General features: G+C 63.4%; 1 protein-coding gene across 2 annotated transcripts in view; it reads right to left on the bottom strand.

Moving 5' to 3' along the window:
• The window catches only part of TRAPPC9 (trafficking protein particle complex subunit 9), a 547,275-nt gene that overhangs the window by 5,453 nt on the left and 526,110 nt on the right, over window positions 1-15,712 (bottom strand). Inside the window, exon 22 of one of the 2 annotated variants that reach the window (XM_077847380.1) lies at window positions 13,488-13,555. The exons of the other annotated variant lie outside the window; for it this stretch is intronic. Within the exon in view, the coding sequence (XP_077703506.1) occupies window positions 13,503-13,555 (53 nt within the window). The 3' untranslated portion in view covers window positions 13,488-13,502. Of the gene's footprint in view, window positions 1-13,487; window positions 13,556-15,712 lie in introns of those variants that run through there. 2 annotated transcript variants of the gene reach the window in all.

Below are 15,712 nucleotides of genomic sequence, written 5' to 3' on the forward strand. Positions count from 1 at the left end.
TAGGAAGGAGCTGGGGAGGGATAACAACACTGCTCGAAGGGAAGCCGTTCAGGAGTCATTTCTCAAGTGCAGGAGGGATGAGGGCCCCCCGTTAGCCGCGGGCCTGAGCGCAGGCAGGGCTCGGCTCCGGCTTTTCTGTCGACTCCCGTCTGCGGCGGCCCCCGTGAGGACCCTGGGTCAGCCCCCCGCCCTCTGCACGGGGAAGGGGGTGCCTCGTCCCCTGGCCCACGGCAGGACCGGATCCCTAGAGTGGTGGTGGGTGAGCTCCTCCTCTGTGTGTCTAGGGGACTAGCCAGCCGGCCCCAGGCGGGCGGGGACGCCGCTGTGAGTGTCCCGTGCCACCCGCACGTCCTGCCCTGGGGGCCCTCGCCACCACCCCCCCGTGTTGCCTTCCTCCTGTGTGCGGGGTGGGCCCATTGAGGCCTGTGGGAGGCCGGGTGTGGTGTTAGGGGTGAGTGGGCCTCACTCCTCCCCTTGGCCTCCAAGGTCACCTCTTCCATGTCCCACCCCACGGCAGGTGACCCTCCTGCTTGGCTCTGTGGGCGGGGTCGGGGCTCCTGCACCTGCAGTCGGGGCTTTCCCCCCACTGGGCACCCACGCCCAGCAGTCAGCACGCCCGGGGGGTCGGCCCTCAGCATTGCCCTCCCCGCCCTGGCCCAGGCCCACGTCCCAGCAGGCGCCCTGCGTGCACATGTCCTGTTCTAGCCCCCACACGGCAAGCAGAGGGACGGTGTGAAAACGCCATTCAATCCTGTCCCTCCTTGCCTGCCAGTCGGCTTCTCTTTATGCTCAGAACAAAAGGGGGGCTTTGGTGGGCTCCCCCCAACACAGGCTGCTGTCCTTCCCCACTTCTTGTTCTAACCGCACGACCTCCCTCCTGCTCCTCCAGCCTGCCCAGCACGTGCCGCAGGGCCTTTGCACCCGCTATGCTCGCCACCTTGGCCCTCTCTTCAAGGCCATCCCCGACCACACCGTGAAGCGTCCTCCCACCTTTGTCACTCTTCCGCACCCTCTGTTTTCCCACGGCTCTCGACAGCTTATCTCTTGTTTACCCACTTGCTTAACTATTGACCGTGTTCCTTCTTCCGTGGATGCTGCAGGAGAACTGGCACTTGCCCGTGTCCCCAACGCCAGGCCAGGCCGGCACTCGCTCTGTTTGATATCTGTGGGACGACCAAGGGGCCGGACGAGCGCATGCGTGTGCTTTGGGGCTGGGCAAGAACCCCCACCCGTCGCTGGCTGTGCCCGGGCCCTGGGGGCCCCTGTGACTCTGCGGGGGGTGGGGGCTGGGCCGTGACCTCGAAGCGCCCTGCAGCAGAGAGGACGCTGGGCCCACCCGCCACTTCCTGGCTCTGGGTCCCTCCGCGGACAACGATGTGACTTATGCAGGAGAAGCTCCTGGGAGCAGGTTCGTCCCTTCCCCCCAGCGGTCAGTCGGGTGGCAGCCGCCCTCCCCCTCCGCCCCCCGCCCTGCTTCGCCTTCACTTCCAATAGCAGCCAGAGTCACGGACTTAATTTTGTCTGGCCCAGAATCCCTCGTGAGACGGTCGCCGCGGTTATGCTCCCGCACGTCCCGGCTCCGGCAGAAACACTTGCTATAAATAGATGCCGAGTTGAGGAAGGGCCCGGGGGCAGGGGGGGGTGGGCGCACGCTGTGGGGCGCGCAGAGCCCAAGCCGCCCGTGCCAGCCTGCGCTCTGGCCAAGGGCGACCACTGCTGCCACGAGGATGGGGTATAGGGGCCCCTGGGTGGGAGGGGTCTCAGGGCCAAGCCCCCGACTGGCAACCTCATGTCCCTCCTGGAGGGCACACAGGGCAGGTGTGGCTACCCGTGGGGACACCGAGGGACAGGGGGCTGGGGGAGCCGTAGCCAAGGACCCGTCCCCAACACCCCAGCCCGTGGGAGCTTGGCCCTGCAGAGCTGGCTGTGAGCCTGCAAGGTAAGCAGGGGCAGCACCCACATGCCTGGGGGGCTTCCCAGAGGAGGGGGCTGGGCGAGGTGCCCATCGCCCAGGTCTTGGGGTCGGTGTGGGGGGTGGGGGTAGGGCCTCTGCCTCTGGCCTATTTCCTGTCTGCCCCCAGAAGGGGCTGGAGAAGCTCCGGCTACCGAAGGCTCCCGGAGGGCAGGCACGAGGCTGCTTAGGGCCCCCCACAGCTTCTGCCACATGTGGCCTTCACGGGGCCTCCACGGGGCCCGGCCATGGTTCGCAGGGCTGTCGGGAGGGCCTGGCCTTGCGAGACTCGGAGGCACATCCTCGGGCTCTGCCAGCGGGCTTCGGGCCTGTCACTCCGGAGGTCTCCGCGATCGAGGACGCCCAGGAGAAGGTGGCAAGGGCAGCGCAAGGCCTTGTCCAGACGCAGCCCCGGTGCCCAGGCCTCCAGCACGCTCCGGCCCGACTGCCCGCTGCTCTGGCTCCGCGAGCCCCTGCTGCAGCCCCGCCTGCCCCAAGGCTCCACAGCGTCCTCCCGTCGGGCTGGAACCTCTGCTGTCCCACGTCACAGGAACATCAGGGTGCTGGGCCCACGGGGCACCCGATTCTGACGTCTGGTGCCCATGGTCTCACTCAGAGGGGGCAGCAGAGAGGGGCAGGGGAGTGGGTGCCGCGGCAGGACCTCCCTGGCAGGGCGAGCCCCCACCGCAGGCTCCGGGGGCGGGGGTGTGAAGGGACACGTAAGACTCCAGCCCACCCCAAGGCCATGTGCGAACGGACTTCAGTGGCAAAGAGGGTGGATTTCTTGCTCAACTGGCCTATCCGTCAACCCGCTGGCTTCTCCTCTGGACAAGGCTCCCGGGGCCGGGGGAGCACGGATGCCCGCTCCGCCCTCACCCACAGCTCAACCCTCCCTGAGAAACAGGACGGCCGAGGAGACGTTAGGCACAAATGTCTACCTTCACATGAAACATTTTAAAGATGTGGGAACGAGGCAGCGGGAGCTCATTAGGGGACATTAGGGGAAGACCCAGGAACAGCACAAGTGCGGCGGGTTGGGGGGCTCTGTGCAGCCGGCGTCAGTTAGGGCGCGGGTGAGACTCACACACACCCCTTCCGAGTCAGCGTAAATTTCAGACGTGCCTACATTTTAGAGTCGATTTGATTGAAGTGACGCTTGGGAATTAATGGAAAAGCTCTGTCACACTTTAGTGAAGCAAAAGAAATTCCAGCAGAAAAGCAAGCAGAGCCTGGGTTGCGCGGAGAGGGGCGAGGCGAGGGGACCATCCTGCCCGGCAACTGTCCCCGGGAAGAAGGTGCAGGCGGGTCTAGCACGCAACCCTGCAGGGCCCAAGACCCAGCAGAACGTGGAGAACTTTCTCTAACGCCAGCGGGCTGGTGACCAGCTGATCAGCTTTCCCTCTTTACCAGGTAGCTGATCTCTTCTCCTTGGCTGACAGGAGGCCCGGAGCCCGTGGAGCACCGCTGGCCCTCGGGGGGCCGTGAAGTCCGCACCCTCATAGGTACGTGGACACGCACGCTCCTGCAGGTCTTGACCGGTTATGCCAACTATGGTTTCCCTTCTTAGTCCAGGCATTTTTTTTTTTTTCAGGCATTTTAAATTTGATTTTGCTACTTTATTGCACATCGAGAGAGAGTTTGGAAGAGAGCTGGGAAGCATGGGCATGGCCAGGAGGCGGGGTGACGGCGTTCTGGGGAAGGGCCTCGTGCACAGTCTGGGGAGGGGCCGCAGACCGCACAGCACCCCCCCTTCCATGAGCCCCCAGCGCTGTCAGGGGTGCGGGCTCAGACGCAGAGACGGCCAGAGGTGGAGGGTGACCACGGAACCACAGTGCCGTCATAGAGAGCGCACCACGGGTCGCGGGGCCACAACGCAGGCTCTCTCTGCCCCCTCGGCGATTGTCAGGGCGTGCTCCATACGAGGCCGGAGCTTCTCTCTCGATCCACCAAATGGCATGTGTTTTTAACAGTTATTGAGGTAGCTAATTAGTTCATAAACCAGAATGCCTCCGCCCCGCATCCAGGGAGGGAGCCTCCAGGCCCACACGTGTAATTACCCTCAAGTGGAGAACAGCTCCTGAGGAGCCGTTTGGCTCTCTTGGGTAAATAATTTACTTTTACAACTTTTCATTAAAGATTAAAGGGAATTAAATTAAAATTAAGGCGAGTTGGAATTGCATGGGAGGCCCGAGCAGCTTGGAGTCCTCTCATGGAGGGGCTCTCCGGCACCCGGAGCACGGCCACCAGCCCGCCCGCACTGTCCTGCTCACCGCACGGGGTCACTCCCCGCTGCAGCCTGGGCCACCGGCTGCCCCTGCCCGGCCCTGCTGTGTCCTCACCCACCGGGGGCCCCGGAGGCAGGGGCTGAGGCTTACTCGTCTCTCCACCAGGGGATGCCTGTGCATGAAGGCCTGTGTGAGGGACGGCGGTGGTCCCTTCCCTCAGCCGCTGCCCTCGCCACCACGACAGGATATTAACTCCCGCTCTTTCAAGGCTCCCTGTGCACTTGGCACCGGTCTCAGTGCCTTGGATGGATTATCCCATTAAGCCCCACAAGGGCCCTATGACGAAGGGGTCGTCCTGTTGCCGTTTTATGGATGAGGCACACAGAACTCTGGTCCCCTGGCTGAGCTGAGACCGAACCTGCAGGGCTCACGCCGCAGGCTTCTACGTGAGTTCCTTTGCTCCCCGCGGCAGCAGCCGGTGACACAGGCGGGACGGATCGGCCCGTGGACACAGCGGAGCCCAGTGCACCTCCAGCATGAGAGCCTAGATCCCCTGTCCCTCCCCCAGCAGCTCAGCCGAGGCCCTCGCTGCTTGGAGGCTTGCAGAAGCCAAGCAGGACGGGAGGGAGACTTGTCAAGGGCCGGGCCGGGCCAGCGGGGCTGCAGGGGCCAACCTGAGAAGGACCATCCTGCTCCCCTCAGGGCCGATCAATACACCTTTGAAATGAGTCCAGCCCATCCCAAGAAAGGGTTGGGTAGCCCACCTGGTCGGCCCACCTGGCCGCGCATCTGAAAAGTCTGGCCCGATCCTTTCACATGCTGGTCTGAAAGTCACAGGGGACGTCTCAGCTGTGACAGGACCAGCAGCCAAAACGGAACACATCTTTGTGGAGGTCAGAGGCCAGGGATGCTCAGGGGTCAAGACCACAGCCCCCGGCATGGACCACAACGTGGCTCTCAGGCAAGCCTGGTCCTTCCAGAACCCGGGTCCCTGATAAGCATCCTTGCTCCAGGGGTCAGGGCCTGCCAGTGGTTCTTCCGCATTCCTGTCTGCACGCTGCCCACCTGCTTCCAACAGCTGCGTGTCCACTGGCAACAGGGTCCAGCTCCCCAGTCTTTTCACTTTCTGGAGTTGCTGACCATGGCTTTGTGGTACCCCCAGTTAATGTGACCCCCCACAGCTCCTTCTAATCTCCCCAGCTACTGGGGCTCCTGTGTCCACAGGCTCTGGATACTTCATCTTCTATCTTCACAGATTCAACCAACACTAGACTACATGTCATCCATCTATACCCATCCACCCACCCACTCACCCACCCATTACCCAACCCTTCATCCCTCACCCACCCATCTACTCACCTATTTATCCTCCATCCATCCACCACCCACCCATCTACCCATCTGCTATCCATTCATCCACCACCCATCCATCCGCCTACTCACCATGTATCTACCCACACATCTACCCAACCACTCATCTATCCATTCACTTACCATCTACTATCCACCCATCCACCCATCCACTCAACTAACCACCGACCCATCCATCCACCATATCTGTCCATCACCACGACCCACCCATCTATCCATCCATCCGTCTGTCCATCTCTTCCTCCTTCTTTCTCACATTCACTTTTCATCCTAGCTCAAATTACATCCCCCCCCCTTTTTTTTTTTACCAATTTGTTCTGTTCTTCCTTCAGGGTGATATATCCCCAGTGCCTGAACTCTCATTCACCCTTTAGGGCCTAAATCTACTAATGTCTCCAACAAAGCCTTTCCTATTCCTTCCATATTCTTCCATGCTTCCTTGGGGCCTTCATCGTGCCTTTACTCAGCTGCCTGAATCAAACAGGCCACAGTGAGTCTCACGTCTGCCATTTATTTGCCGTTTGCCTTCTGGAAAGCCACTCATTTTAGGAGTTCCAGAATCCTTACCTGGAATACAGCCTGAAGGCAGCTGTGGGGATGAAGGGAAAGGGCCCTCAGCGCGCTGAGTTGGACCGTGTCGGCCCCCTTCCCTCACACGGCTATAGCTGCCTTCCAGGATGGCTTGTGGTCTGCTGGTCTGTTTCCTCAACTGGAACATAATCGTATTGTTTACACCTCCCAAACCCATTTCTTGGCACTTAGTAGGCATTCGATAAACATGTGCTGCATTGAACGGACTTCATCGCGCCAAGGATGAACCCTGGAGCTGAGAACTGCAGACTCTGGAGCACTCCTGGTTTATCTGGCTCAGGGGGACCCAAGCGGGCAGCAAGCCCTCAGCCAGCACAGCCAAGGCTTCCCCTTGGAGGCAATCTGGGCCTCAGTTTCCTTCCGTTAAATGAGGGAGTCACCTGCGACCCCCAGAGCCCTTTCCTCCTCTGACTGCCTGGCCTCAGCGGCCTAATCACCAGCTAGAGCCACCGCAGACTCTCTGATGGCACAAACCCTAGAGGCCTACAGCTGCTCCCAACAGAGGCAGGCTGGACGCCCCCAGGAGCACAGACGGTCGGTGGTGGCCACTGACACCCACCCAGGCACTGCTCTAGGGTGAGGCCTCCATCCCCCAGGGGCTGGCAGTGCTACCTGCAGACAGCCCCCCACCAGGAGCAGCCCTGACCTAGGAGCACTGTTCCACGAGGTCACTGCCCCTTCCCCAGGTGGCCCACGCCCAGCAACTGGCTGACACGGGGTATTGAGGCCCAGAGCCTGCACCCCAAGGAGCCATCCCCACTCCAGAGGTCTCCTGGGCCAGCAGAAGCCTTCACGGGGTGGAGGTGGGGGGCGCATCTCACCCTGGCTCCTCCTTGCACCCAGGGTGCTCTCTCCCTGCCTCCCACAGGGCACGGCATGCCAGTCTCCACCCCAGTGCGGGCCAGGGACCTCAAGCTGGGATGCGAACTGAAGGGACCACTCCCTTCCCTCCAGTGGTAACAAAACCAGCCTTCCGTTTGGGGTCGCAGACTTAAGCCCTGGCTGAAGGTCTTTCTGAGCCTCTACATGCCCATCTGTAAAATGGGCCCAAGCACCAGGTGCACACAACACCCTTGTGATGGTGACACAAGGTGAACCACAGGAGCTTCATGGGACACGGTCCCAGGAAGGACCGGCAGGACCATCTTCTTTGGCTGTAGGGGGCCAGTAGAACAGGGGGTGATGACATGGCCCTCTGCCTGCCTCAAGGACAGCGGGGACGGTGCCGTGGCGGGGCAGAGAGGCAGGGACAGGCACAAAGACCGTGCCTGCCCTGCTTCTCCCCGCTGGCCCAGTGCTGGCGGACCTGCTCCTCGGGCGTCTGTGCCTGCAGAGTCCTGAATCCAGGGCTACGCAAAGCACACGGTTTAGGGGCTCGCAGGCGGCTCTGAGTATCTCGGTTGGCCTGTGCTCTCTGGTGCTGACCGCCCCGGGAGCTGCCCAGAGCCTGCTCTGACGGCACTTGTGCATCCCTATCCCTAACGGGGTAGGGATGGGGGGCTCAGTCCAGGTCCTCGTCTGTTGCTGGGGCCGCTGACACTAGGGGTGCCATCCCACCCTCTGACAATGCCCGGCTTCCTGCCACAGCTGCAGACGGGACGGCCACCGCCCCAGAGCCATCCACGACCCCGGTGGCAATTCCCGACAGAGGTCTAGCATGCCGCGTGGCCGAGGCCGAGGAGGGATGGTCTTGCTACTGGGCATGATTCCTGGCCTGCGCGCAGTGCCTGTGCCCGTCTTGAGTGAAGCAGGGCGCTGCCTGCGGCTCATGGGTGCCCTGTTCCTGGGCATGGGCCCCCAGGCCTGCCTGATGACCCCGAGCCCAGGTCAGAACCCGTCCCACTTCCAGACTGCCTGCAGTGCCCACAAGCCGTACACCCAGCAGGCGCTCAGTGATGGCTCGCTGGCAGACACGCCTTTTTCATCTGAGGGGGACGCCCTAGCCCAGAGCAAGGACTTCCCACAGTGAGACACGTTGCAGGAGGCTACAGCCTGGCCCTGGGGCCGGGAGCGCCTTTTCAGTAATTAAAAATGTGGTCCTGCTGAAGCAACCTCATTTTTAATTTTAAACAACATGGTCCCAGGGGTTGTGCTTGGGCCCCAAGGTGGCCTCCTTTACTGAAGAGGGCAATGAGTGTGTGTGTGTGTGTGTGTGTGTGTGTGTGTGTAATTAAACACGAATTCGTCTTTGCCCCGTCCTGCTCACAAGGGAGTCCTGGGACATGCAGAGGCCAGTGCTGGCCCCTGGAATGCCGCCCCTGGCCGCCCCTGGGAGCGGCTGGAGGTGCCCGTCGCCCTGCACATGTCAGCAGGAGCTGGAGCTCACGCCGGGTCCTCTGTGGGCGGGCGGCTGCATCGTGCTGGGCTCCACGTCTTCCCAGCTGAGGGAGTACGCTCCATCCCACCCATCTTGCCAATGAGAGAAAACCCAAACACCAGGGCTCGGTTCACGTACAGGCTGTTCCGACATGCTGGCTCTCACGCTGCTTGCAGGGCACGGAGACGAGGCCCCGGAGGGGAGGCAGACACTGACCCGGGACCCAGGAGGGGACAGCCCGCCTGCCTGTGATGCGCAGGGCGCTAGGGCAGGGCGGCCAGGGGCTGGGGCGGTGCGGGGGGGAGCGTGTCACGGGCACAGAGCGCTGGTTTGGGAAGCAGAGAACGTTCTGGAGCTGGAGGGGGTGACGGCCACACGACGTGAGCACGTTTGATGTCATTCAACTGTGCAAATGCTTACATGATAAAGTCTACCTTATGTGTGTTCTACTACATCAAAAAAATAATACGTGAAAGCAAGAAACATTAAATTTATAAATAAACTTCCTTAAGTGTTTTAAACTGTGTTTAAGTAAGTTTGTAAGTGGGCCAAACAGAATCAAGGGCTCCCTAAAAGAGACTGCTAAAACGTCAGAGTCATAAACACAATCCTAAGACGTGTACGTGGAACTGAAAAGCTTAGGGAAGAGCTAAGATTTTGAATTTAATGTCATAAATTCAAACAGCTTTTAAAAAGAAAGCTAAGTCTTTGGGCAAGTTTTTTTATGGGGAAAAAAAAACCACCCCAAGGGCCTGGAACACTTGACACCGGGAGCGCCTGGGGCCACCTCCCTCTGCCTCACCCCTGCGGAGGCCCCTGTTGAGGCAGCAGCCCCCCCCCCCCCGCCCAGCAACACTCTCATCAGGCACATCCCGGGGCCTCAGCTCTGCTCCTCTTAATCCCGTGTTTCCTGAAATGGGCCCAGAGCCACCTGCCTCCAACTGCTTTGGGACAGGATGGTTCTGTGGAACATTCCTGGCCTCCCAGCCCAAGGGAAGGGTCCTAGGTTGTGCCACCAGCCACCGTCTGTGACCCTGACCACAGGAGGTGGGTCTGGGGACAGCCAGCCCGCCTGCTCCCCCGGCCCCTCCAGGGAGCACTCAGTGGGCAGTGAGGCCTCTGGACGGATCGCTGGGCTCACATCCCTCATACGCAGGGGTAAGGACGTGTCCCGCTCCTGTTTAGCGCTGGGCAGGGCCTGTTCTTTCCTGGAGGTTTCTTAGGTCACGCGCCGGTCACTGGGCCCCCAGAGGTCGGAGGACGGTGGGCAGCCCAGGGCCGGTTGGCCCAGCGGTTCTGCGGGCAGTGCTGTGGCCCAGACCCCCCCGCCCCTGCCTGGAGGAGGCCCAGAACAGGCCATCCAGGGGGGATGCAAACCACTCTCCCTGGGTTGCCCCCCTTAGGAGGCCAGCCTCTCCTGCTCCCCTCTGGTGGTGGGCTTGCAGCCCCTCTCCCTCACGGCCACCTCTGGCCCTCGATGGGCTGCTGGGTCCCCACTGACCCCCAGACCTCAGAGCAGGGAGGGCCTCGCGGACTCCTGCGGTGGCGCCCCTGGACCTCTGTGGGCCTGCACCCCTCCCACCAGGAGCACCTCGCGGCCACGTGGCAGGCCCTGAGTTGGGGGGGCACAGAGTCCGGCAGGGGCAGCAGGAAGGAAGGGAGCGCAAACGTGAGGTGGTGGGAGGAGGGAGGAGCGAGACCCACGGTGTGGGCAGGGGCCTAGGGCCCCGGGGGGAGGGGGGGAGGAGGGGGAGCCCAGGGGCAGGGCTGGGAGGGGCAACCCCAGTCGGCTCCTCGGTGCCTCCTCTCCCCAGCCCCGCTGACCTGCACCCTCCAGCCTCTCCAGAACCCTGCCAGGTCAGCTCACTGAGCACCCCTGCTGCAGCATCTCATCCCACGGCCCCCACTGCCCCCACCGCCCCCATCCCATGGCCTGCCCTCAGAAAGAACGTCCCCACGGCTCCTCCTGGTGACCATCCATCGGCCGCCCCTGCTCTGCTACCTGTCTGCTCGGGGACTTGGGCCTGGTGTCCCCCCTCCATGTCTTGACCCCCCTCAGCAACAGTCCCGAATACTCTTCCCTTTGCTTCAACAAGTGCCCGACACTTTCTCCTTGGCAGCACGTGGCATCCCCACACGCACAAGCCCAGGTTAGGGTTAACCGTGCTCCACACCAGGCCTGGGACAATGGGGAGCCACTGCACTACGTGGGGCGGGGTGTAGCAGCTCCAGGGCCTGGGTTCAAGCCCCAGCCCTGCGTCTGCGAGCCGAGGCCACCTGGCCCACCACACTGCAGGTGCCTGACCTCCGGGCTCCATCCAAACACAAAGCCTGTGCATGCGTGCGTGCATGAGGTTCACAGAACCTACCGGAGGCTCTGGGGAGGGTGGGGTTGGGGCCTGGGGTGGGTGAACACGGGCCCTTCACTCTCTGTTCTTTGGCAGGGAAGACAGGGTGGTGGTGGGAAGACAGGCTGGGGAGGGCCCAGCCTGGTGGAGTGTGGGGGTACCGGGGACCCCTGCTCGTTCCTCCCTCTCCAGCACAGGCACAGGGTGGCCCTGGGCTCAGGCTTCCACAGCCCAGCAGCCCAAAGGACACCAGGACCCGGCAAAGCTTCAGGCAGGTCCCCAGAGGCCCCAGCAGCAGAGAAGGTCCCCTCTTCATCCCTCCCACCCGTGTGCCCCTGCTCCCTCCCCTGTGAAGCCCCCGGGCCTGTCCAAGTAGAGCAAGGGGCCCCCTTAGCTTCCCCGGGCCAGGATGTGCCTTGCTCTGTGCACAAGCTCAGAGGGGTCCGGGCCCCTCATGCCAGCCCCAGGTGGGGGCTGTGAGCTGCTCCAGGGCCTGCGGGGAACACAGGGGGCTCCACTAACCCAGCAGGGAGGCTCCTGACCCTCAGCCCCTGCCCGGACCTCCCGGGGGAGCTGCTCTGTGCCTGCTGGTAGGATGGGTGAGCACCACAAATCCCTTCCAGGTAGCAGAACGTCCCACCTTGCTGGCGGGGACTTGTGCAGGTCCACCCCTACCACACACGACGATGCACCTTTCCCCTAGCGGCAGGCCCTGCACCGAGTTTGGGGTGAGGGTACACAGAGCTTCTTCATTCTATGCTTCACAAGAGAAGCAATCTTGGCACAGTTGTAAAATGCAACCCCCGCCCCAATACCTGGGGTTGAACCTTATGTAGTTATGTAGATCTCATCGGCTCTTTGCCGACTGGTTTCTCATGAACAGATTAAAAATTAGAGACAAAGAAGTCCTCAGAGACGCAGGAGGGGTGGGGCGGGGGTAGGGACTGGGCACCTGTCAATGCCCCCCACCCCGGGCCGGGCACGGCCCTTCACGGGAGAGTCGTGTTCTGTACCCAGGCGGGGTGCAGCAGCGTGCTGAGGCCAGGCCAAGGTCTTGAGGCTGCGGGGTGGCCAGGCCGGAGTCAGGCCTGCCTGCGTGACCCCATCAGATTCCACCCGGCCCCCTCCACTGGCCCGTCTCTCCTCACCCATCGCTGCCCACCGGAGAAGGCCCACGGAGGGCCGGGAGGAGGTGCTCAGGAGAGACCTGATGATGGGCTGAGACCCGCCCCCGCCTGGAGCAGCTGCTGCGCACCTGCCCACCTGAGCCCGGCTCCCCGGGGCTGCCATCTGCCCGGGACCACTTAGCCCTTCCCGTGCGGCCCTGGGAGACAGGTAGTGGTTTGCAGAACAGTCTGTTCTCGGGGAGCTGGGGGCGGGGGGCTCCTAACCTGACATCCAGGAGATGTAATTAGGGCTCCTGGCTCCTGCTGGTCTCCTCAGGTGGTCACATGGCACACGCCCCACCCTTGGGGGCTGGCTGTCGCTCCCAGCCTCCCCGGGTCATCTCCGGTGTGGGCGCCCCTGGGGGCCCCTTAGTGGGCTCTGGCTGGGCCCCTGCAGCACATCTCCGCCTCTGTGCACGCCCTGGTCCTGGGGTCCACCCAGCGTGCCCGGGAGCTGAAGACGGTGTTTCTCGGCGCACCCGGCACATGGAGCTTCCCGGGAGGAGCCTGTTCACGAGGTTCCAGGTGCCCACCCGAGGCCCCTGTGGGCTCTGAGGCACCCACTGCAAATCCGGCAACAGCGGGTGTAGCCCAGCAGACGTGGCCCAAGCCCCTTCCTCTGGAACAGCTGGAGGGGCCCCTGCAGACAGCTGATCCCACACCTGCACCCCACAGCTAACATCTGAGATACCCCAGCTGGACACTGGGGTGTTGGGGGCACAGGGCCCCTGGGTCCTGGCGATGTATGCAGGGGGCTCTCAGCAGCAGGAATGCCCTGGAGAGCTGGTGGGGGTCCGGAGGCGGCTTCGTGGGCCGCGGGGGCTCATCCTGCTGCTCTGCTGCTCTGCGCCGCTGGGCCCCAGGGCTGGAGCTCCCCACACGGCGGCGGCTGCAGGGGGGCAGGAAGGCGGCGGAGGCCGGGGCTTCAGGGAGGCTTGCCATTGCCCGGCCTGCAGCTGCGTCTGTGACACCTTCGCAGGGGCTGACGGTCCTGCTTCACCGTCTGCCCCAAACACAGTGCAGGTCTCTCCCCTGGTGTGACCTGCGCCCCCGCTCGCGGGCCGGCCCGGCCTTCCTCCCAGGCCTCAGCCCCCACCTCCGAGGCCTGGCCCAGCACCAAGTTCCTTCCAGGACCCCCGCCCACACAGCCAGCCATCTCCCCAGCAGCCCTGCTGACAGACGCCACCTGTCATTCCCGCCACCACCCCGGCTCAGGGAAGGCCAGCGACACCTCTATGCCCCCCTTTTCGCGTCCCCTGCGTCTGCTCTGCGGGCCAGACCTGCCAGCTCCACCTCCAGCTCCAGAAGTCAGGCCACATCGGATGCACCGACTTGGCCTCCTGGCTGCTATTCTCATTCCCCACGTGGCTGTAGGAGTCGCATCATGTAACTTCCCTGCTTAAAAGCCACAGTGGTTCTTAATTTCACTTGGAATAAAAATCCACATACTACAGCGGCCTTCCCGGGGCCCCTTGTAGCCTGGCTCCTGCCTACCTCTGGTCCGTTCCCCACGGCCCACGGGCTTCTTCTTCCTCAGATGCACCAAGCTTGCTGCCACCTCAGGACCTTTGCACGTGCTGCTGTGCCTGGAACGTGACCTGCACATGACTGGACCCTTCCCATCATTTGGCTCCCAACTCGAGGTCCACCCCCCCACACACACACACCAAGAGAGGGCCTCCCTGGGCCCGGGGCCCTCAGCTGCATTCCCTGGTTTCGTATCTCAGCAGCCCTGCACCGGGCGAACAGTCTTTGTGTGGAGGTCTCCGTGGACCACCTGTCGCTGGAGGACAGAACAGAGCGTCCCTCACACCCTCAGAGAGACCAACCCTACTGGCCCCTTGACCTCAGACTCCAGGCCGGTGAGGCCAGAGCGCTCTCCCGTGTGGGCCAGTCCATCTGGACCTGTTCCGGCAGCCACAGCCGCCCGCTCTGGAGGAGGCTTACGACGGGGATCCCGGGGGGCCGGCTACCCCTGCTGCACGCCACACTCCCCCCGATACCGCGGCTCCAACGGCCATTTGGCTTTGTTCCTGATTTGAGCTGAGGTCGGGGTGAGGGAGGGCTCGGCTGGGTGTGTGTCTGTCTCTGACCTGCGCGGCGCGTGTGGGGCCCTGGCCCCCTCCTGCCCCACCCTGGAGACCGCCTCGTCCTCAGGGTCCGTGTGCGCGGCCCTCACAGCATCACGGTCCAGATGCGGACACGGAGGGCGGCCAGCCTGCCGCGTCTGGGGGGTCTGAGCAGCCTCCCCGCCGCGAGCAGGTGCAGAGAGGGGTCCGTCCCGCTGACGGGGAGCCTGAGGCTGCACAGCACAGGCGCAGGCAGGACGGGAAACGCCGTTGTGGTCACATCTGAGGAAGACACGGGTGGACACGGGCACGCACTCCAAAACTACAAGCACCGGCCCCCGACAGCAAGTTCTGTGATCGGGCCCTCGCGGGCTGGGGGAGCGGCGGGAGGCATGGACCTGCACCCAGGGGGTGATTCCCGGCTTGGTCTGGTCTGCGACAAGCCAACGCCGGCACCCCGAGGTGGGCGATGCGCGGTTGGAGCGACACTGCCTCCGCGACATTGACACAACCACTCGCTATGTCTGCTTAAGTAGCAGGAAAGCAGTGCGAGTCTGAGCGGACGCTGGGCCGGGCCCTGGGGTGCTGGCGGGGGGCAGGGGAGGGGAGAGGTACGGGCCAGCCGGGCCCACCCGCACCACCTGTGGGGCTCAGGGCAAGAGCACCAGCGGGGACCCACCTGCCTGGTGTCCGAATGCTCACATCAGGCTGACAAACCGTGACGTAAGACGTGTCTCCTCCTAACCTGACAGCGGCGCCTTCCCAAGGACGGGGAGGGCCAAGTTCAAATCTAGAGTCTTTGGGCCCCTTGGGGTGCAGGGCGGGAGCCCGAGGACGCGGGGAGCTCCAGCCTGGCCGCCCCCTCACGCGTCCGCCTGCCACGCCTCCAACGACCTCCAGGCAGGAGACGTCCACCCTGAGTCCCTGAGTCCGGACGCACGAGAGACCCCACGCTTGGCAGCCCATGACGGCGGGCGGGAGCGCGAACACCCAGCGGCGGAGTCCTGGCCGAGACCACCGTGTGCTGCCGCCAGCCAGGGCCTCGCTGGGGGCCGAGGAGGGGGGCTGCGGTGAGCGTGGGAGGGGCGGCAGGCAGACGGGCTGCCCGAAAGCACTTGGTTCTCTTCAATAGTTCAATCTTCACCACCATCTTCCCAGCATGTGTCTGCTTAGGAAGTGGGTGGCAGAGGCAGGCCTGGGCCTGGGGCCCCTGGGCCACCCCTCTAGGCGAGCGGGCTTAGGCCTCGTCACAGCCTGAGCAGCAGGTCGCCATCCAGAGGGGGTCAGAACCCCAGCCCTGAGGCTCCCGGGGCGATGGGGACGGGGCGCCACAGCGGAGACAGACGGATGCTGCAGCACGGGCCTCCCGGCTCACGCCCGTCCCCCGCGTCCACACGGGCCTCCCGGCTCATCCCGCCCCCCATCAGCCGTCCCCCCTGCCCGGCTCCAGCTCCCTGAGAGTGGGAGTGGGTCTCTGGAACCGGCCTCCGCTGGAACGGGAGAAAGAGTGATACTTACGGAGGCCTCAGTACCACCTCGGGGCTAGCCGCAGCCCTCGGCGCGTTTCAAGGAACTCACTTCTGCCTTCTTATAACCCCATCAGCTGGGCTTTAGAGAGAGAAATCAGGCTCGGCGAAGCCTGTAATCGGGTAAAGCCACGCAGTAGCGCCAGGA

Source organism: Canis aureus, chromosome 14, assembly GCF_053574225.1.
Source record: "Canis aureus isolate CA01 chromosome 14, VMU_Caureus_v.1.0, whole genome shotgun sequence".
In the NCBI taxonomy this organism is placed as follows: Eukaryota; Metazoa; Chordata; class Mammalia; order Carnivora; family Canidae; genus Canis; species Canis aureus.